Source organism: Lissotriton vulgaris, chromosome 5 (assembly GCF_964263255.1).
Source record: "Lissotriton vulgaris chromosome 5, aLisVul1.2, whole genome shotgun sequence".
NCBI classification, from domain to species: domain Eukaryota; kingdom Metazoa; phylum Chordata; class Amphibia; order Caudata; family Salamandridae; genus Lissotriton; species Lissotriton vulgaris.
In genome coordinates this window covers 810,885,671-810,907,244 of record NC_141693.1, presented here as the reverse complement: position 1 = coordinate 810,907,244, position 21,574 = coordinate 810,885,671, and the positions used below count along the sequence as shown (strand labels likewise).

Genomic DNA, 21,574 nt, shown 5'->3' with positions numbered 1-21,574 from the left:
AGCTAAGGCTGTGCCTCGAGTCAGCGGTCCTGACTATGGCAGTTCCTTGGATCCAGGTACTATGGGAGAAAGGATAGCTGCCTTTCTTCCAGCATGGGCTCTTTCCATCTTGGACATGTGGGTTCTGAGTATCATTCGGAGAGGTTATCTTATCAACTTTGTCTCTCTTCCTACCCATATGGGGTGCATCCCTACTCCCATTTCAAAGAATCCAGTGAGGAAGAAGCCCTGTTGGTTGGGGTCACTGCTCTGCTGGAAAAAAAGGCAATCATTCCTGTGCCGCTGGATCAGGTTGTTCATGGGTATGTTCTATTATCTTTCTGTTCCAGAAGGTGTATGGCGTTATGGCCTGTGTTGGACCTGAAGACCTGGGTAGCTTCCATGGCATTCAAGATGCTGATGCCATAGCAGCTTATCCCTCTCCTGTACCCTGGAAAATTCATGGTGACCATCGACCTTCAGGATGCATACCTGCATGTCCTCATCCACCTGAGTCCTCAGAGGTTTCTGAGGTTGCTGTGGGTTCAACATATTCTCAATTCCACGTTCTTCCCTTCGAGCTGAAGTCGGTCCCTTGTGTGTTTACCAAGGCTTTGGCCCCTGTGATGACTATTCTCCACCTGCAGGGGATTTCCATCTTTCCTTACCTCAAAAACTGCCTGGTCAATGGCGTTTTTCTTCCCCTGACCTCTTTGCAAGTGAAGACCATGCTGGATCTTGTGTAATCTCATGGCTTTTTGGTGAAATCCCATCTGACTCCAACTCAAGATCACATTTTCATAGGGGCGCGGTTCTGGACGGATCTGGGCATTGTCACTCTGCCAGACCTGAAGGTGGTCAAGATTAATTCCTTCTAACAACTTGAAAGGTGTTCTCTTGTCCGCTCCTGCTCCAGTAGTTGCCACGACGGAATCCGGTGGAAGTGGTTGGGGAGCCTTGTCATGAACTTTTCTAGTCGGTGCCTTGTGGGATATCAGCCAGAGTTCTCGATCTTCCAACTGCAGGGAATTGTAAGTATTTGTTTAGCTCTCCTTCACTTTTCTCACCTGCTGATGGACAAAGGCATCATCATACAGACAGACAATACCACTGCCAAGTCCTATGCCATTCATCAGGGGAGGGATTAGAGCCATGTAATGACGGTGCTTGCGGAGCAGCAGTTTCTATGGGCTCACTCTTATGTGGGTTCTGTCCCCAACATTTTCATTCAAGGAGTTATGCACTGTCAGGCAGATTGTCTGAGCTGTTAGATTTTGTCCTCTCAGGAATGTTGTCTTTCTCTCCAGGTGTTTGCCAGAGTGTCAGCTGTGTGGTCACCCCAGGTGGATCTGTTTGTGAGTCTTTGTAATGTCCTTCTTCTCCCATTCTTTCCCCAGGGGATAGGAGGAGTTGTCATCAGGAGTGGATGTCTTGACATGTCCTTGTAGTTTGGCCTGATTTTTGCTTTCGCTCCATTTCCTTTAATCTAGAAGTTTCTGATTCGGGTGCGAAGGGGGAGAGGGCTCAGGTCATTGTGGTGGCTCCAGCATGGCCCGCTCAATCTGGTTTCCTCTTCTGATGGCAATGAAAGTGGGTCAGGAGTGATGACTTCCCTTGGTCCCTTTGCCCTGAGTACGGTTCCTCAGGTCGAGTCTCTTGCAAAAATCAAGTTGCTGGCTTGGCGACTGAACGAGGGATTGATGTTGCAGTGTCTTTCTGCCTCTGTCTCCTCCTCTGTGCAGGCTTCCGGGAGATTGTCCACGAGGTCTTCGTATTCCCTGGCATTGGAAAACTTTTCAACATTAGTGTGATCAGAAGCACTTGCTTCCTCATTCTGTGTCCCTCCCCAGATCCTTGAGTTTCTTCAGGATGGGTTTCAGTTGGGCCATAGTCTGCCACTCTTAAGGTTCAGTGGGTGGCCATTAACCCCTTGCATGCTCATGACGAGCTCAGCTCGTCATGAGCTATAGTGCTCCGGTGCTCATAACGAGCAGAGCTCGTCATGGCCTTTAGAACGCTCGCACGCTGGGCTAATGCCCCTGCTGTGCTGAGCGTTCTAAAAAAACGGGTGCGGCCGTGACGAGCTCAGCTCGTCATGAGCACAGGGGTACTGTAGCTCATGACGAGCTCGTCATGAGCATGGGAGCGCTGCGCGCGCCCCCCCTCCCACCAGCACAGCAGGGGAATGTGCCGAGCAGGGAAGGGGTTAAGGCTTTTCAGTCCCTTTGGGGTGGTCCGGTGGACGATCAGGGACTGGGCTCCAGGATTTGGTCTCTAATTTGGCTTACTGTATTTGATTCTTTTCATTAACCATTGCTGCACTGGCACATGTCATCGTTATATTGGTTGTGGTATATCAATTACGTTGAAGACTATTTCTGATTATTCACAAAGAATAGTCACTGTTTAAAATATTGTGTGGCTTCAGATACACCGTTAGCCTGTACATGTATTGTACATGACATTTTTTCAGAAAACTGCAATAAAATACATTTTAAAAATCTTTCTCTTATTGTTGCCATAGAGAGCAATTTCAAAGTTGTATTTCTAAACTTTATTTCCTTAAGGTTCTAATGTTTTATAATATATTTATCGCTTTGCATATATTACAGCCACATTCCTGTTCATTATCTTTTATATTTATGTTTCAATATCATGTTTGCAAAGCTAACATAGCATTATTTTTGCGGTCCTCGTATCTCTTTTGATCGTTGTACACATGTCTGGCATTCAGTTTTTAAAACAAATATGTAAACAACTAATTCCATGCTGATCAGTTTCATGGAAATTTTTCTCATGAATAGTCATTGTGCAAATCCTACATTTCTGATTACCTTAGGAACTACAGAATAGATAGCGATTACCCATGAGCGCTAGGTACTGATTAACCAATAACCAGCACATCACTGTCTTGATCTGAAATCCCTCGGAGTCACATGCATCAACCAAATCACCTAAGTAACAAGCAGTAGGGTCATGATTACGAATACCCTCTACGGTAGGTACAGTCATTCAACTCATTACAATTCAATACCCAGGGCTTTGGATTTAAAGTGGTGCGATAAACAGCATCAATTACAAGTTTCCTTCTTTCAAATGGGGAATAACGTTGCAGATTGTCGTGCTCACTACATCAAAATCTGCAGTCACGACACTGATCAGGTGCTTTCCTCCGTTGAATTCAGGCAGGGTTGATATGCTGAGATGTATCTGGGGGTGTCCTGCCCTTTTAGCGCTCTTTTTTTTTATTTCAAAATTATTTATTGAAAATAAATTTTACATATACAAAAACCAAAACGTTTGTCTTATTTCTTGGCAATTCCGACAGTGTGTACTATTGGCTTGGTGGAGCCGGAGAGAGAAGAGAGAAGAAGAAGGAGAGGGGGGGGGGGGGGGGGGGGGGGTTACTGCCTCAGGTGGTGATCAAGGGCTTCCCACATGTCTTCAATTACTGGATGTGCACTCGCAATTGGCAACCCTTGACCAGGTTTTTGAGCAGGGGTCGTTAATTATTCGGCCTTCAGAATCGAGGCCAATGACCTCATGAAAGAGCCAATTTTGATGGCTCCCCAAGTGAGGCACCAAACCTTTTGAATGTATGACTCTGTTAACGCGAAAAGGTGATTGCGTTCATTTAAACAATGCTCACTGTAATGTGCTCTTACCTTGACAAGTGTGGTTATCTTCCGCAAGGATGAGCCCCCTGGGACACTGGCATAGGTACCTCGTCCCAACCTCTGTGCAAGTGTGACTGCATCCCCCGTTGTTGTTATGGCAGCCTTCGATTTCTGGTTGTGTAATAGAGAAAAAAAAATATTTTAGACATGGTGAACATGGTGAACAAAAAGGCGAGAGACAAAATGTAGGCCCTCCTTATAATTGACTATTTCATTCTAATAGGGCTGGTAACAGCAGTGACCGGCTACTAATTCAGGCCAATCAGAATGAAGGCCGTAGTTTTCAAGATACAAGGGGCCTGATTACGATGTCGGGCAGACTGCAACCGACCAACCTTCGGTTGCGGTCTACGGGTCTACCCGACCAGGGTCGGATTGGGATCACAATTTGGCCCGGGCACTGACGAAAAAGTGGCCCACATTAAGGGGGCGTGACCTACATTTAAGGGGCGTGGCATACATTTAAGGGGCGTTGCCTATATTTAAGGGGCGTGGCCCACATTCGAGGGGCATGCCCTTTCATGAAACACCATTTGGTTACTCTTTGAGGTCTAATTTGTAGACAAATATTTAGTAAATTAAGCCTTTTAAAGCTTACAGAGCAAGTAACATTGGTAAAGACTAGGAGCACTGCAGTTCAGATAACTGAATACTTACTTGCAGTCTTAACGCCCTGCACAATGTCGTTGGATACTCTTTCCTAACCAGCTATGTCCTAGACTCTAATCATCACATAAACCAGAAATCTAGTACAAAGTCAAGGAGAAAGGGTAAAACTGGAATCTCTGGGAATAGAACATGTAATAACAAAAGTAAGAATTCACAAACGAGGAAAAGGCAGTCTGGGGTGTAAAGAATGCTGAAAAAATGTATCTGTACAATCTAGTCATACATTTATTATACAGTCAGCAGGTGATGTCTATATACAAAAAACACAGTTTTATTCATATCTGTTGCTGCCTTAAAGTCTGGGCCATGGGGAGTGAAATAAAACAATTGCCTAGGATCACATGATCTGATTAAGATACGAAACCAGTATTAATGCCAAGTTGTTGGTATCACATTGTGCAATTCAGAAACTAGATGTATATGCCTCACTTCCCTTACACTCACCTTACCCCCAACTGCAACTCATCTGGTATCAACATAGCTCTTGGTCATAACTCAGACCAGATGTTGTTGCTCCTGGCAAAATGTTTGTGAGCACCTATGTTCAGGCCTATATCATAATGTAATACAATCTGGAATAATGCTGCAAAATCATTCCTTGGGTAAATTGTGTACATTAAATTGCAACAACATTTGACGTGGAATTCTGTGTGCAACCTGCCTATTTCTCACATTTTTAGTGGTAAGGGTGATTTGGTTGTTGTTTTGTGAGCTAGCACACAATATCACAATAAACCATACGGGCATTGTGTTTGCAATTGTAGCTTTAGTTATGTTTACTTATGCCATTCTTTCAGCAACAATGAAAACCAATGCGATGTTCTGAGGATTTTCACCATTCCATTGGAGGAAATCTAATAATTTCCTCCTTATATAGAAGAAGCAATACACACACTCTGTTCTCTGAATCATGGTACAAGAGACCTGCAAACAACTAGTGCTATTGGTTTTAAATATTCCAACCGTGTAACAATCCCTCACAATTTTTCGCATGTCCTCCATGTGTAAGACACATTATGTAGCACCAACTCTGAAGCACGTTCTGGGGCCCACATGCATGATAACAAAACACAACCAACCAGAAAAAGTTGTGCAATACCCTAAAAACTAATCCCACCATGGTCCCTTTAAATACCCCTGCACCCCATAATCATAACCCATCCTAACCCTAAAAGATACACCCTGCACCCTAAAACCCAAGCCTATCCCTGAACCCTAAAAATACCCCTTTACCCCAAACCCCAAACCTATCCCTGAACCCTAAAAATACCCCTGTACCTCAAAACCCAAACCTATCCATGAATCCCAAAAATACCCCTGTACCTCAAAACCCAAACCTATCCCTGAATCCCAAAAATACCCCTGTACCCCCAAACCTATCCCTGAACCCTACAAATACCCTGTACCCCAAAACCCAAACCTATCCCTGAACCCTAAAAATACCCCTGTACCCCAAAACCCAAACCTATCCCTGAACCCTAAAAATACCCCTGTACCCCAAAACCCAAACCTATCCCTTCACCCTAAAAATACCCCTGTACCCCAAAACCAAAACCTAGTCCTGAAACCTAGAAATACCCCAGTACCCCAAAACTATCCCTGAACCCTTAAAATACCCAATCACCCTAAAACATATACCTCAGAACCCCAAAACATATACCCTATATACCCATACTTACCTTATCCTAACATATACAAAAAAACATGCTTTTATCATTCATGCATTTACGAGTTTCGTTGTAAATGTATGCGTGGTAAAAGCATATAAAATGTAATGCCATGCGTTATAACGGCATTGCGGAGTCCTAGTAGATTCGTAATAAAAGTATGCGGAGTGATGGTATGCGGCAAGAAAGATTCGGGATAATGGGTGTTTACTGTCAGAATGACCTACAAACAAAAAAAAAAAAACTAACCAAAACTTACTAAATGATATTTTTGGCATATAGAGAAATATGCCCCTTGTCTGCATTTTGGATTAGGCCTTTAAAATAGAGTTAAATTGTTAACTGGCACATGAAATGGAAATTTTGTATCGGAAAAGCTGTGTTAAAAATATGGACATGTTTTTATAAAGTGTCCTCTTTAATTATCATGGTCCCTTTGCAGAATCATAAAACATGAACAAATGGTTATTTTTTATAATTTTCTTACCATTTGACAGTTTCATGTAGTGTAAATTCAGCCCAAGACAAAGGCTATTTGAGTTCTATTCATGAGTACCAATTACAGTACACATGGTCTGATTTTTTATTTAAGGGCCTGGGCGAGGAAGTGATCTGCCCAGAATCACAGGCTGTTGAGCAGACCCTGGGATTCAAACTTGAATCCCCATCTCTGCAACTCTGGCGTTAGGCCACCTATGCCTATGCAAAGATAAGGAATGAAAGTGGGAGGATACTGTTCTTGCGCAGGACACAGGCCCAAGGTGACAATGGCCTACATGCTGAGCAACTAAAAAAACAGCAAGGCCCCTTTCTGTCACAAAATTATTCAAGAACTTCAGTGCAGGAGCACCTGAAAAGAAGGGAAGCCCCTGCTATTACTAACCTACTTAGCTCAAGAGCACATGAACAGCAGAATGGCCCCTGCAATTAGTAAATTAATCAGCCCTCCCCAGCCCTCCAGGCCCCAGGGCAATGTCTTGGCAGGGGAGCACAATGGTAGACAGGGGAAGGCTGAGGTGAAGATGATGGGAGTTCAAAACATCACCTAGCCCCCACAGCCAGACCCATTCTTCCTCGCCCACCGTGCCCTGAATCTGAGGGGCTGTGTGCGAGGTGTTAAGATTAACACCGTTTCTCGGCTGCGTGGGCCCCAGGGGGGCCGAATGGCTCAAGGCCTGAGCAACACCTGGCCCCCAGGGAGGCCGATTTTCGCAGACAATCACCGCTCCCCAGCCCACCCTTGGCGTGATTGCTTTTCAGGGGCAGGGGGTGAAGTGAGGCCACAGCTAATAATCACTGCATGGCACACAGTGAAGCGCTTTCATTTCTGTCTCTGTTTCCGTGCGCTCTGTGGGCCGTTTTTTTTTCTCCCCTTCCCAAGTTCACAGAGAGCAGATAGCAGAGAGCACTCTCTGTGAACTGAAAAAGGGGAGAAAAAAACCGGCCCACAGAGGGCACTGAGACAACGGCCCTTCGGCCGTTTCCCGAATGCCCGCCTTGCCAATCCGACCCTGTACCCGACATCTGACATTGCGGTCTGCCTGCTGCATTATGATGCGGAGGGACAGTCCGTGGCACTTCCAACGGGCTCAAGGAGCCCGTCGATGCGTCAGAACAACCTTTGATCCCCTAATGATGGCGGAACCAGGCTCGGTTCTGCCGTCAGGATTATGATGGCAGTTTCCCACAGCCATTTCATGTTAGCTTTTCAGACATGAAAAGGCTATAGTGTCTTTGAGGGTCCCAGCAGTGCCCCCTTCCCTACTGGCACTCTGCGATGGGACCCTGGGGTGCACATATGGGGACCCCCTCAACTCCTGCACTGTGTGGCAGACACTGAATGGTGCCTGCCACACAGTGCAGGGATGTTTGCAAACCTTCATTCTACAATGCCAGATTGGGCTGCAAGCCTATTCTGCTATTGTAGAATGGATGTTTCCGACCGCCCTATGGGTGGTTGCCTCCAAATCAGGCGGTCGGAACCGCCGACCTAAAGTAGGTTGGTTTCCAATCCTCAAAAAGTGTATCTGCCCGACATTGTAATAAGCCCCAAAGACTCAAAATGGAGCGTAAACCGGAAGCCTTCAAAAGCGTTTGTTGTTAAGTTAGGAATGTACTTCACTCACATTCAGAGTCTTGGTCCCTTTCTCAAAGTTCACGCCAGTCATAGTGGGTAACTCCTTTGTAATATTTTGCCAATTGATGGAACTTTAATCCCAACAGGTCTCTGATTCGTGTGTTCCATGTAAACAACTTGTATGCATTACGATGTGTACTTTTCTTGTTCTACAATACGTTCATTGGTGGCTGGTGACATTTGAAAGTGGTGGGGCATAAAAATTGGGGATACGTTTTACATAGCGAGAAAAGTGAGTGAGCTTAATTGTTGTGGGTATCTTTACATAGTGCAAACCTTGTCCAGGACATAAGTTATGTTCTTCTACAAAATTTGCGCTATGAGACCCAGCCTGTGGTGCCAGGAAGTTTGCCGGTTGATGAATAGAGGCCGGGATTAAACCCCGATCCCCATGATACATGGTTGCAGTGCTTAATTTGAGGTGGTAGGTTCTGGTGCCCGGCACCAGCACTTAATGGCCAACACCGGCCCTCATGAAAGTCTGCCACATGGTTGCGCTATCAGTCTAATTTAGAAATGAGCACAACTACAGTTGTTATTTAACACAATATGTATTAAAAAATTACTAAAACCTGCTACTCAAGCCCTTCTTATAGCTCTGGCGACAAGGAATAGTCTGAATTATCACACTTGTAAGAGTGTGATGGTCAGTAGTTGTGTTGGTACGATATTGGCAGTGCAGGAGGGGCAGCGGGTGGTGCACGCTGCAGTGGCCTCCTAACAAGAACCCTGGCACTTATTTTTCTACAAATTAAGCACAGCATGGTCGGCAGCTGTAGCCAGGCGGCCACATCGACTCCCATAAAAGGTCAGCTCCTTTGTGCTCAAGAAAGGTGTACAATAGAAGATTTGTTTATTTTTATGAGTCAGGTGAGCACAGGATCAATCAATCAATCAATCAATCAACCAATCATTTGTAAAGCACACTACATACCCGCGAGGGTATCAAGGCGCTGGGGGGGGGGGGGGCGCTACTGATCGAACAGCCAGGTCTTGAGTATCCTCCTGAAGGTCAGCAGGTATTGGGTCTGTCGTAGGCTCAGTGGAAGGGTGTTCCATGTCTTGGCGGCGAGGTGGGAGAAGGATCTCCCACCGGTGGTTCGGTGGTTGTTGCGTGGGACGTGGCGAGTGAGAGGTCGGCGGAGCGTAGCTGGTGGTTTGGGATGTAGAAGGAGAGCCGTCTGTTGAGGTAGGCTGGGGCGGTCTTGTGTAGTGTCTTGTGTGCGTGGGTGAGGAGCTTTAAGGATATCCTCTTGTTGACGGGGAGCCAGTGCAGGTTTCTCAGGTGGGGGTGATGTGGCCGTGGCGTGGTACGTCAAGGATCCGTTGTTCCGAGGCATTTTGGATGCGTTGTAGTCGTTTGATGAGCTTGGTCAGGGCTCCCGCGTAGAGGGCGTTACCGTAGTTGAGTCTGCTGTTGACGAGGGCCTGGGTGACTGTCTTTCTTGTATCTGTCGGGATCCATCTGTAGATCTTGCGGAGCATGCAGAGGGTGTTGAAGCAGGAGGAGGAGACGGCGTTGACTTGCTTGGTCATTGATAGCGTTGAGTCAAGGATGATTCACAGGTTGCGTGCGTGGTCGGTGGTTGTCGGGACTGCCCCCAGTGCCGTCGGCCACCAGGAGTCGTCCCAGGCTGAAGGGTTGGAGCCGAGGATGAGGACCTCCGTCTTGTCCGAGTTCATCTTCAGACAGCTGGTCTTCATACAGTCGGCGACGGCCTTCATTCCTTCGTGGAGGTTAGCTTTGGCGGTGATGGAGTCCTTGGTGAGGGTGAGGATCAGCTGAGTGTCGTCAGTGTAGGAGATTATGTTGAGGTTGTGCTGTCGGGCTACATGTGCGAGTGGGGCCATGTAAATGTTGAACAGCATCGGGCCGAGGGAGGATCCCTGGGGTACGCCGCAGATGATCTCGGATGCTTTGGAACAGAATGGGGGAGGCGGACGCTCTGGGTTCTGCTGGAGAGGAAGGAGGTGGTCCAATCCAGAGCCTTGTCTTGGATTCCTGCGGCTTGGAGGCATGCACGTAGTGTGCGATGGCAGACGGTGTCGAAGGCGTCAGAAAGGTCTAGGCGTTGAGTGCTGCGGTCTCGCCGTTGTCCAGCATCATCCTGATGTCGTCGGTGGCGGCGATGAGGGCAGTCTCTGTGCTGTGGTTGCTGCGAAACCTGACTGGGAAGGGTCCAGGATTCTGTTTTCTTCGAGGTATCAGGCTAGCTGTCTGTTGACGGTTTTCTCGATGACCTTGGTCGGGAAGGGGAGCAGAGAGATGGGCCGGCAGTTATTGAGGTCTCTTGGGTCTGCCTTAGGTTTTTTGAGTAGGGCATTGATCTCGACGTGTTTACAGATCTCTGGGAAGGTCGCGGTCTTGAGGGAGAGATTGATGACGTTGCGCAGGTTGAAGACCTGGTGAGGTAATGGGTCTGACGGAGAGCCGCACTGGATTGTGCGCATGGTCTTGATGGTGTCATCGATGCTCACGCTGGCCCAGGCTACCAGGGGGTCGTGGTCGATGGTGTGCGGAGGGTATGTTGTGTTGCTGTCTGTTGGGGCTGTCTGAGTGTTGAAGCTGTTGTGGATGTTTGCTAGTTGGGGTGAAAGAAGGTGGCGAGGGAGTCGCACAGGGCTTCCGACGGTGGGATGTCGTTGGTGTTGGAGCTGGGGTTGGAGAGCTCCTTCACGATGTTGAAGAGCCCCTTGCTATTGTGTGCGTTGTTGTAGAGGCGGTCTTTGAAGGAGGTCCTCTTGGCCACCCTGATGAGGTGGTGGTGGTTGCAGATGGTGTCCTTGTGTGCTGCGTGGCTGTCCGGAGTTTGTTCACTGCGCCATTTCTTCTCTAGTTTCCAACAGGCTTGCTTGGAGGCTAAGAGTTCTGGGGTGAACCAGCTGGCCCTCTTGCTGGTGTTTCTGTGGGGGGTTTCTTCAGCGGGGCGAGGGTGTTGGCGCAGTCCTCGATCCAGCTTCTGAGGCTGTGGGCAGGATGTATTCAAATGTGAATCACTGAGCTCAGAAATTGTGTTTTTAGACAAACCAGAGCCTCTCAAAGTGGAGTTTCTCAACACAGATAGACTGCTCAAATGTCCTTCTGACTAGTAGAAACAAGATATGCATGGGAGTCTTGGCAGATGAATGATCTTGTTTCTTCGAATAACTAAAAATACTTGCGCACACATTTATTTGTTGTACGCTAAAGACCAGCCATTGAAGCTCAAAGCAAGTTTTATGCTGATTGTCTTTTTGTTCTGTTCTACGAGAAAAACTTAATAAACAAATTTAAAAAAAAGATTTGTTCAAGTGTGTTAGTGCAGCAACTAATATGCATTCTTCTGTATATAAGATGCTAAATAACACTCTTTCTGTAAGGGGTGCCGCCAGTCAAGCAATTCCATCAAAGAGGGCAAATGTTAAATTACAGTTTTAGGAATTAAAGCCCAATCTGGTCTGTAGGTAAGAATTCAGTTATGTGTTTTAACTGTGTGTCCAAAGAAGTAGGAAGCTGTAATGGCTTTTAAAAGTGCCCTTTCAGAATTTCTTTACTTATGAGAATTCATTACAATCTAAATCTGTCTTTTGTGTAAGCAACCTTAGACTAACTAAAGACTGTGAAAAAAAGACTATAAGGTTCTAAATCTATGCAGTTTGCATACAGCTCACTGTGTTATATTAGGAGTGTAACTTGCAAGCTGCAAATAACAAAACAATCACTGTGACAAAAGCCGTAACCCACTGAGCTATCTACATAAAATTCAACTCTGTGATCTGCATGGTACACATTGTGCTTTGCAGGAGGCGCCCCCTACACCGCTTTAGAATGAGCCAAAACTGCCACTAAACAGGACTCAGCTCTCTCCAGCAGATACACCCATTGCCTGCCTTATGTTGACATTTTCATTAGGAACTGGGAACGTATGGAACTCTGAAACTTGATCAATTAGTTAAAGGTGTCTGTAGCAAGCTCACCCGGCGGTATGTGGCACTGTGTCCTAAAGCTGGCACTGATTGGCAGCCTCAGAGCCAAATAAATGATGTTTTACGCAGGGCACAAGTCCTACAAAAAGAAGGGGGGGAGACTGACAATATGCAAATGACCTCGTGACGTCACGTTCTGAACGTGTCCCTGTGTCTGAAAATTACACCGAGACACGTTCAGCCTATTTCTGTGGGGCCCAGCTTCTTGGCAGGGGGAACGACGTCCACCCTGTGAAAAGAGTGGGGGTACACTGTGTACCCGCGTGTACCCCCGACCCGAGCCCTGGTTTTACGTTACCCGAACCCTAGGCTACCGCGACACTCACACGCACACTCGAGTCTGGAGAGGTTTGAATCAGGCTTGTCGCAGCACACTAGAGTAGCAGGAGCATGTTTTGTTTTCACTTTTGTTTGTCTCTTTCCCTATATTAGAATAAATACGAGACAATAGAAATTGCACTTACAAACATTGGCCCTGGCTATTATTAGCTATTTTTCTCTCTCAAACGAGCTGTATCTCCCTCCATCAATTGGGCATTTATCATCCTTAATGGCTCCTTCCAGGGAGGGAGCGAGGGAAGGAATGTGGACTAATTACTCTCCAGAATTCATGCTGAGTGCAGAGGGTCAGGTTTGAGGACACCGAATGCACTGACGGCGCCACCCGCTCCTAGGGGCGTGGCGCCCTTAGAGGGCATCTGGGGCGGGAGGCCAGCAGGAACATCCTCGAGGCAGCAACAGGTCAGGGGCGGAGCAGCCAGCAAGCAGGTCCAAACGAGCCTATCAGGGGGACCAGAGTAGTCAGGAAGGTAGGGTCGACCTTCCCTCCCCCGAGGGTATAAAACCTCGGGGGAGGCAGAACTAATCCTCTTTGTCTTCTCCCTTCAGCTCCGGCAGCAGACCAGCAGAAGAATTACGGCGTTAGCTGGGATGCTGTTCGTGGAGGAAAGGAGAGGGCCTCACAGCGTGGTCATTTGGTGATTAGGTGAGTGTTATTGCGACATTGTGTGACTGATTAGGCCGAGCGCTCACGAGCTCAAGCTGCGCTACATGTGAGATAGTGCGAGAGTATCAGCCTAACAGATTCTTTTTTATTTCCTTACTTCGAGGAAAAGCGCTGTTTAAAAGAATGCAGTCTGGGAGAATCCCAGGTCCGGAGCAGGAGCCAGCCGGTAATATACACATCGAACATGGGAGGAATCCTCAGAGCGGCATGCAATGGCGGAAGCGGCAGGCTCGGTGGCGTCGCTCAGGAGGTAAACATTCAGCAAGTAGTCTTGCCGCACTTGGCACACGAGAAGTAGAACAGTAATGTGTCTGTTGACAGTTAAATATATGCAATTTAATCTCACTTCTCACGAATGTATTGTGTGGCTGAAATGTGTCAGACATTTCCTCACGGAAGCGAAAGTTTAACACCACGGCCGAAGCATAAAAGAAAGGATAATTTCGCACAGTCTCACTAAGAAACTAAGCGAAAATGTGGTAGTGGAACACACTAACCCCTTTGGCTAAGGATGTGACTGTGACAAGAACAGATAGAAAACAAAGCCCACAGCGCGCACTTCAAACAGCACGCTGCGCCTGCCTGCTGCAAAGACTATTTAGCGTGATAAAACTATATTACCAGACACATCTCTTGGTAAAACTGCTTGATAGAGAGGTCACATGCAACAAAAATTAAAAGTACTTACGAAAAACCGTTTTATTTGGCATATCCCAAAGACGATATTTTATGTTCATTTTCGCATAGTTTGCCACGTTACCTCGCTCATCCCAGGACTTCTAGCTCAGAGTCTAATGTTGAAGACCACTGCACGAAATGTCAACAATGGTTTTACAGATACAAGTGAGTACGTCTTTAAACTGGGAAGAGGTGTGGCGCAGCAGCCAGGGTGCCTGACTCCGGACTACGGGGTTTGCGGTTCGATCCCCAGTACCGGTGGCAGGTTTGTGACTCTGGGCAATAGCTTGCTTGGACACCATTCTGATAGCTTTTAGTGAAAACAAACAAGTCAAATGCTTCCCACGAACAGAGTAACAGCCGGTCTGAATTAATTTAATAGAAAAGACTTCCCCATTGTTTCTGCCGCACTCGTAGTTTGTTTAACTTTATTTAGAAGTACATTTATTTTCTTTCTGTCTAAACATTTTATAATCTCATACTATTAAATATATAGAAAAAAGTTATTAGAGATAAATCCTTTCTTGGTTGTCTTTCTTTAACAATATTTATTAGATTACAAAACATTATTTAAACACACTAAAATAATTCAGAGTAAAAGTATACTGTTAAAATGAAACGTTAAGTAAGAATAAGACTTCTGACAGAAATCGTAACGAAATATTTTATTTTCTTGTGACACGAAACCCACCATTGAGTCGGGTAACTCTAAACATCCGTTATTCGACACCAAGATAAACGCATTTGGGTGAGCATGTGCATTTCAAATTGTTATGTTGTGTTCGCTTGTGTATGTCAACACCTTCCTCCTAAAGCCGGCTCTGGCTGGAAACCACAACAGAGTGGTGTCTAAATACAAGCAAGCTGATGTTATCTGGCTCTTTAAACAACCAAGGGGCAAATATTTCGGGTTATGCCGGCGCATAAAATATGTTCATCTTATTTGCAACTCGCATCCCTAGCGCTAAGAGTTTCCGCCGCGACATGCGGGCGATACAACGGAGCTCCGCCTTTCACTCGCGCGTGTACGAGCATGGGTTGGCCTCTGTAGATATCGACAGGCAGCCTGGTCTTAAGGGATGCGGTCGTAGGGGTCAGGGCCAGGGGCGGCCATCTTGGGGGCTCGCTAGTCCACTTTGAGCGGGTCGAGGTCCCTACGCGGCCATCTTATAGGATCCGAGCCCAATAGGGCCCGCCTTTTGTGAACGGTGATTTCCTGAAGTAATTTCGTTCTTTACAGCCCTTCCGATACTAGCTCATCCGGATGGGCATTGGTAACCCCCTTTTTAAGACAAAGTTGCTGTATTATTAGTGGATGCGTTTAATAGGTGTTTGTACTATAACAATAGATTGATCTGATTAGTGCATACATTATGCATTATATTTGCGTCTTACTGTGCAGTGCCTCTAATACTTTTGCTAGTTAAAAAACTACTTTAGCAATTGAAGCGTTTACCTGACATGAAACATGCTTACACATATTTAAAATACCAAATACATGTGTAACTTTCCAAGTCTGCTCAAAGAGAAATCACTTTACCCGAATTAAATAGCCGTTCCTCTGCCCCTCGGCCCCCTTCAGCACTGCCGAGCTTAAAGAGGCAGATTCATCTACGCGCATAACAAACGGGACATTAGCCCGTCAAGAGGCCACTGCCCTGGAATCACCTGAACAGGAAACTCTCCCAGACTAGGGGTTGGGCCCTGCTGAAAAGACGGCACCTTTGCAGCGAAAGGCAACATGAGATGTGTCTGACTGGAACACTGAGAGCAGAACGAGGTTTAAGCACCCAGAGACGGAACCCAGTCTAACTCTTTTAACGAGTTTGTAAACATTAAGAAAGCAATTGGTGTAATTTAGAAATGCAGGCATAAAGTTATTCAGAGGTTTATTTGCCATTGAAATTAATTAGGCGAGTATGTGGCTTGTCAGCTCAACATTCTGCGATTATTTACAATTCAAATACTTTCCCGGTGCCTACAAAACAAGCATTGTCATAGCCAATACATCCTGCCTTGTCACCTTATGAGTGTTTAGTGATGCAGCACGTTATCCTGGATGTTCCAACATCTACTGTGATTTCAAGTGCCATGAGGATGTAGGGAGGCTATGTACTGGAACACTGAGAGCAGGACGAGGTTTAAGCACCCAGAGACTGAACCCAGTTTAACTCTTTTAACGAGTTTGTAAACATTAGGAAAGCAATTTGTGTAATTTATAAATGCAGACATAAAGTCAGACAGAGGTCTATTTGTCATTGAAATTAATTGGGCGAGTATGTGGCATGTCAGCTCAACATTCTGTGATTATGTACAATTCAAATTCTCTCCCGGTGCCTACAAAACAAGCATTGTCATAGCCAATTCATCCTGCCTTTGTCACCCTATAAGGGTTTAGGGATGCAGCACGTTATCCTGGAAGTTCCAACATCCACTGTGATTTCAAGTGCCATTGAGGATGTAGGGAGGCTATGTACAACAAGAATGTGTTAGGCATGCTGAATGCTAGAAACGAAGGGAACAATTAACACCAATCTGTTTTTTCTTTAATTAAATAAAGCTACCTAGAATGATGGGAGGCCAGTGTTGTGCACTGTTAATAGAGATTGCATACTTACATACATACTCATATACATATTTACATTACTTGGAAGCAGGGATTCGAGAATGTGGTTCCGGACAAGAATAACACGGGAACTTCTTGTCCAGTGACAGTTTTTACCTAGGAGCAGGTTTTTTCGAAATCATCATGGACTCCGGGCTGGCGGGAGGGTTGAGGCTGACCTGCTGGTGGCCTTGACTTCTCCAGCCCTACCCCAGAAGCCGCTGGTTGCCCAAGTGGGGGCATACTATTCACCTGCGGCTCTGTTGACCGGAAGGGGGTTAACGTAAAGAGAGCAGGCTATCTGGGTTGTGGCCTGCTGGCGCAGCCCTGAAGTTAAACCAAATGCCCATTGGAGAATGGGCGGTAAAAGAGTATATATGTATATAAGTGTGAATTTTAATGCTGTGATGTGAAAAAGTAACCTGGACTATAAATAAAGAAATGGGGTCAATGAAGTAATTGACCTGTGAAATTATTTAATAAACATGCACACTGCGAAAAGGCACACGGTTACGTGTAAACAGCTATGATACAGTAAACTATAGTGTAGAGAGGTATCTGGTCCGGTAATCAGAGTTATGTTAAAGGCAGCGGGTTGTTAAAAAAGACCTTCAACCCTCGCTTAAATTAGGGCTGAGTTAGGGTGATCCGTATGGGTACAGGGATGGTGTTCTATGGCCTGGGCGCTTAGGTGGTGCAACACATACCCAGGCCCTGTTCATTAAATGCTACAAGTGGGCTGCAGCCCTTATGGTGACAGTCCCCGAAATAGCATATTAAAACACACCTCAAGCCTGCACTGCCACTGGTTGGGCAGTCTTAACATGTTAAGTTATCCCAGCGAATAAACCTTTTGTAGACCTTGGGGGTGCCTGGTATTTCAAACTTAGGACATATGAGAATACATTTATATGTCCTGACAGTGAAAAGCATTTTATCGCTGTCTCATGGCTCGTTTCCTATGTTAGCTCTAGGTTACCTTAGTCTACTTAATAGCTGATAATAGTATTGAACCGTATTGGAAACCTGCACCTTTAATTGTATTGGCGCAAATCCTACATTATGATGACCAACATTGCCAGACAATATTGGTTTGCTCCTAGCTTATATTCTGGATGCGTAAATGTTCCTTATAAATCTATCTCATAACCGTCGAATTTGGCACGCAAAAGAGAATAGGTGGGAACCGGTCATAGCTCTGGCATTCTCATGATATTGGGTGTTAATTAGCCATTTCATTAGAGCAGTCCGTGAATGCGTGCAGATATTGCCTGTAAGTTAATGTGAGGGTCAAAGTTCAAATATTACGGCAAATACCTCATTAGCAAAATAAAGGAGGCGCCATCAGCAGCGGTTAAACCTTAGCGTAATTATTCCATGCATAATATCCTCGAGCTGGGTTGGCCATGCATTATATTGGACAATTGGTGAAGTAGCCTCCAAGAACATTGAATCTCGAGCCGCTTCACAGGTCCGCAATCTTGAACGTATAATTTATTCAGAGGCTAATACATGCCTGGTATTTTGTAAAGGATTGCAAGTCTCTACAGGTGGTGTTTGCAATCAGCCTGAAAGGTAATTTACCTGTCTACCTCTTATGATGGGATTGGCAGTCACAGGTCGGCTGGATAAAAAGGATGAAAAGCGGCAAGTGAGGAAAGCCACTAAGGTGCCGGATAGGGGGTTTCTTGGCGTTGTGCCAGTCAGCTCACTACAGTGCATTTGTCTTGATCAGGCCTCCACATAAGCATTAGGATAGATGGTGAGTTACCGTTGGGGGGCCCAGCGTGCCATCAGCTGTGAATTAACTGACAGTGGTAAGAGCGGAGGCTGATTCCCGGGCATACAAGAACAGGGGATTGGTGCTCGGATGGTTCCCAGCAGTGAAGTCTGTTCGGTCGGGGGGGGGGCGAGCGCGCCAGTAAGCTACTCGCCCTGTGGCGGGGTCCCAGGCAAGAAAAGGCGGTGGACTTCCTTTTTGGTATGGACTGGATGTCCCTTGGAAAGGGCAAGCAGTCATTGTGGGGCTCTGGGCTGGCGGGAGAGGGGGGACTGACCTGCTGGTGGTCCTTGACCTCTCCTCCCCTACCCAAGATGCCTTGGTATATGTTTATAACATTGAAGGGGGTATGCCCCAGTATGGTTGTCTCATGGAGGCACATTATTTACCTGCGGCTCTGTTGACCGGAGGGCGGTCAACTTAAGGAGAGCAGGCTATCTTGGTTGTGGCCTGCTGGCACAGCCCGAAGGTTAAGCAAAAGGCCCCTTGGAGAGTGGGTTCAAAATATAATGACAATGTACAACTTTGTGATTTAATTATATGCTGTGGCATTGAAGCAAGTATTTTAAAGATTTACCATAAGCAAGATGAATAAAGGATTAATAATCCACGATGAATAAAGGATTAATGACACTGCCTAAAGATCCAATAAAAGACTACGCGGTGAACGACAACAACTTGTTTCATGTCTTTTATGGGAGGGCGACTCGCACCCGGTATGCACACTATGACGGCGCCACCCGCTCCTAGGGGCGTGGCGCCCTTAGAGGGCATCTGGGGCGGGAGGCCAGCAGGAACATCCTCGAGGCAGCAACAGGTCAGGGGCGGAGCAGCCAGCAAGCAGGTCCAAACGAGCCTATCAGGGGGACCAGAGTAGTCAGGAAGGTAGGGTCGACCTTCCCTCCCCCGAGGGTATAAAACCTCGGGGGAGGCAGAACTAATCCTCTTTGTCTTCTCCCTTCAGCTCCGGCAGCAGACCAGCAGAAGAATTACCCACCCACCCATCCCTGCAACAAGGGAGAGCATGGCGGGGTCCCAGGCAAGAAAAGGCGGTGGACTTCCTTTTTGGTATGGACTGGATGTCCCTTGGAAAGGGCAAGCAGTCATTGTGGGGCTCTGGGCTGGCGGGAGAGGGGGGACTGACCTGCTGGTGGTCCTTGACCTCTCCTCCCCTACCCAAGATGCCTTGGTATATGTTTATAACATTGAAGGGGGTATGCCCCAGTATGGTTGTCTCATGGAGGCACATTATTTACCTGCGGCTCTGTTGACCGGAGGGCGGTCAACTTAAGGAGAGCAGGCTATCTTGGTTGTGGCCTGCTGGCACAGCCCGAAGGTTAAGCAAAAGGCCCCTTGGAGAGTGGGTTCAAAATATAATGACAATGTACAACTTTGTGATTTAATTATATGCTGTGGCATTGAAGCAAGTATTTTAAAGATTTACCATAAGCAAGATGAATAAAGGATTAATAATCCACGATGAATAAAGGATTAATGACACTGCTTAAAGATCCAATAAAAGACTACGCGGTGAACGACAACAACTTGTTTCATGTCTTTTATGGGAGGGCGACTCGCACCCGGTATGCACACTATGGCAGTATGCTAAAGGTGCAGCAGACCTAACAAGCTTTACGCTTACTCTGATATATAATGAAGCCTTATTTTTGCCTGTGGGGTGTCTGTGTCTGCCCCCTCTCTGTGCTGAGTCAGGGCTAGTCGCAGTGAGCCATGCATGGCGACCAAACCCAGAGAAACATCAGTCTGTAATACTAAAGCTCTGCCGATGAAGCCTCATGTGGGAGCGGCCCCGCCAGCGTCAAAATAGGAAAATGTAACCGGTTCTGATGCAAAGCGCTCCAACACCTTCGGGCAGAGCTCTCGCGTTATAAAACTGGAAAAAAACTAACATCATATGGGTATGCAAGTGAGAGAGGGAGTAAAGTGACAGACGGAGGTAGACAGTGTGAAAGCCAATGAAAAGAAGACAGGGTGGGAGGAAAGCATAATGGAGGGGAGAGACCAACAGGTACATGCATCAACGTAGGCTTTTGCGATTCCATAATTGCGATTATTAAAGAATCGCAATTAAGGAATTGCAAAAGCCTATGCATGTAGGAATCGCTATAAAATTTGCGATTCCCAAACATTCCTTAATTGCGACTCGCAAATTGCGACTCGCAATTAAGGAATGCCTTCGCATTCATTCCTATTGGCCTGCCGGCCCCTAGGAATGAATGGGAGATTGCATGCGCAATTTGCGAGTACCAATAAGTACTTGCAAATTGCGCAGGCACTTTCAAGGGTGCAAGGGTGTCGTTGCACCCCTGACATTTATCTGTGCACACATGTTGCGCAAGCATGTGTGTGAGTAACCTACAACTTTGAAATATCCACTTTAGTGCATTTTTCAGTTTTTGCAAATTACCATCAAGTTCCACTTGATTGTAATTTGCGCCCCTTAGTAGCGAAATCGCAGTTGGCGATTTCATCATGCATTGCATTTAAGGAATCGCAATTTGCAATTCCTTAAATGCAATGGCAATTTAAGAAATCTCAATAATTAGCGATTTCTTAAATTGCGAGAGGCTGACATGTTGATGCATTGCAGAAGCCCATTTTGCGGGCGCAAAGAGCCGATATTTGCGAATCGCACCGTTTGGGCTCGAAAATATGGTTGATGCATGTGCCTGTAGGTGCTCTCAGAGGCCTAAACGAAGGGCCAGGTGCACCTCGTGTGCTGGGGATTTGTGCATGAATGATCCCTGTCATCACTCACAGACAAGATATGCTTCTGTGGGCCATATATAATGACAACAAGCTAAACTGAGAAACACTACGAACCCACACTAACTCATCCTTGAAGGAAGCTGCTGGACTCCCCCCCCCCCCCCCCCCCCCCACGGACGCTAGTCCACCTATCTGAAGATTATCAACATGAGTTGTTGGGTGGAAGTTAAGGAGGCAGAGGTGACTGACACGCCCACTCTTGCATTGTCCCAAATGGCCTGCCCCGCCCCAGCCTTTGAGATTAATGGAGGTCTTCCAACCCTGCCCTGGGCTATGTAAATAACACCCAAAATAAATCTGTCCTCCCAGTAACACACACCACGCCCATCCGTGTGTTGTCACTGCCCTGGCTAAGGCTTCCAGGGCGAGGTTATCTTTGCCCAGCCAACAGATGAGCAGGGTCAAGGGGCCATCACCATCCCCCAAACAAAACACAGATTTGAATAGCTTTGTCATCCAGAAGCAAGTATAATGTATTGCAAGCTGCTCATCTCATCCTTTTGTTTCTCCCCCAGGGTGGCAGGGTCACACTCTTCATGCCCAATAGCACCACCAGCCATCCCTGAATACTTTCAGATTTTGATGGATGGAGGAAGCATAGCATTTCATGCATTCTACGG

General features: G+C 46.5%; 1 protein-coding gene across 1 annotated transcript in view; it reads right to left on the bottom strand.

Annotated features, from left to right (window-relative positions):
• Positions 1-21,574, bottom strand: part of OIT3 (oncoprotein induced transcript 3) — a 686,203-nt gene that overhangs the window by 238,995 nt on the left and 425,634 nt on the right. The window contains exon 5 of the mRNA XM_086922283.1: positions 3,645-3,767. Within this exon, the coding sequence (XP_086778409.1) occupies positions 3,645-3,767 (123 nt within the window). The remainder of the gene's footprint in view (positions 1-3,644; positions 3,768-21,574) is intronic.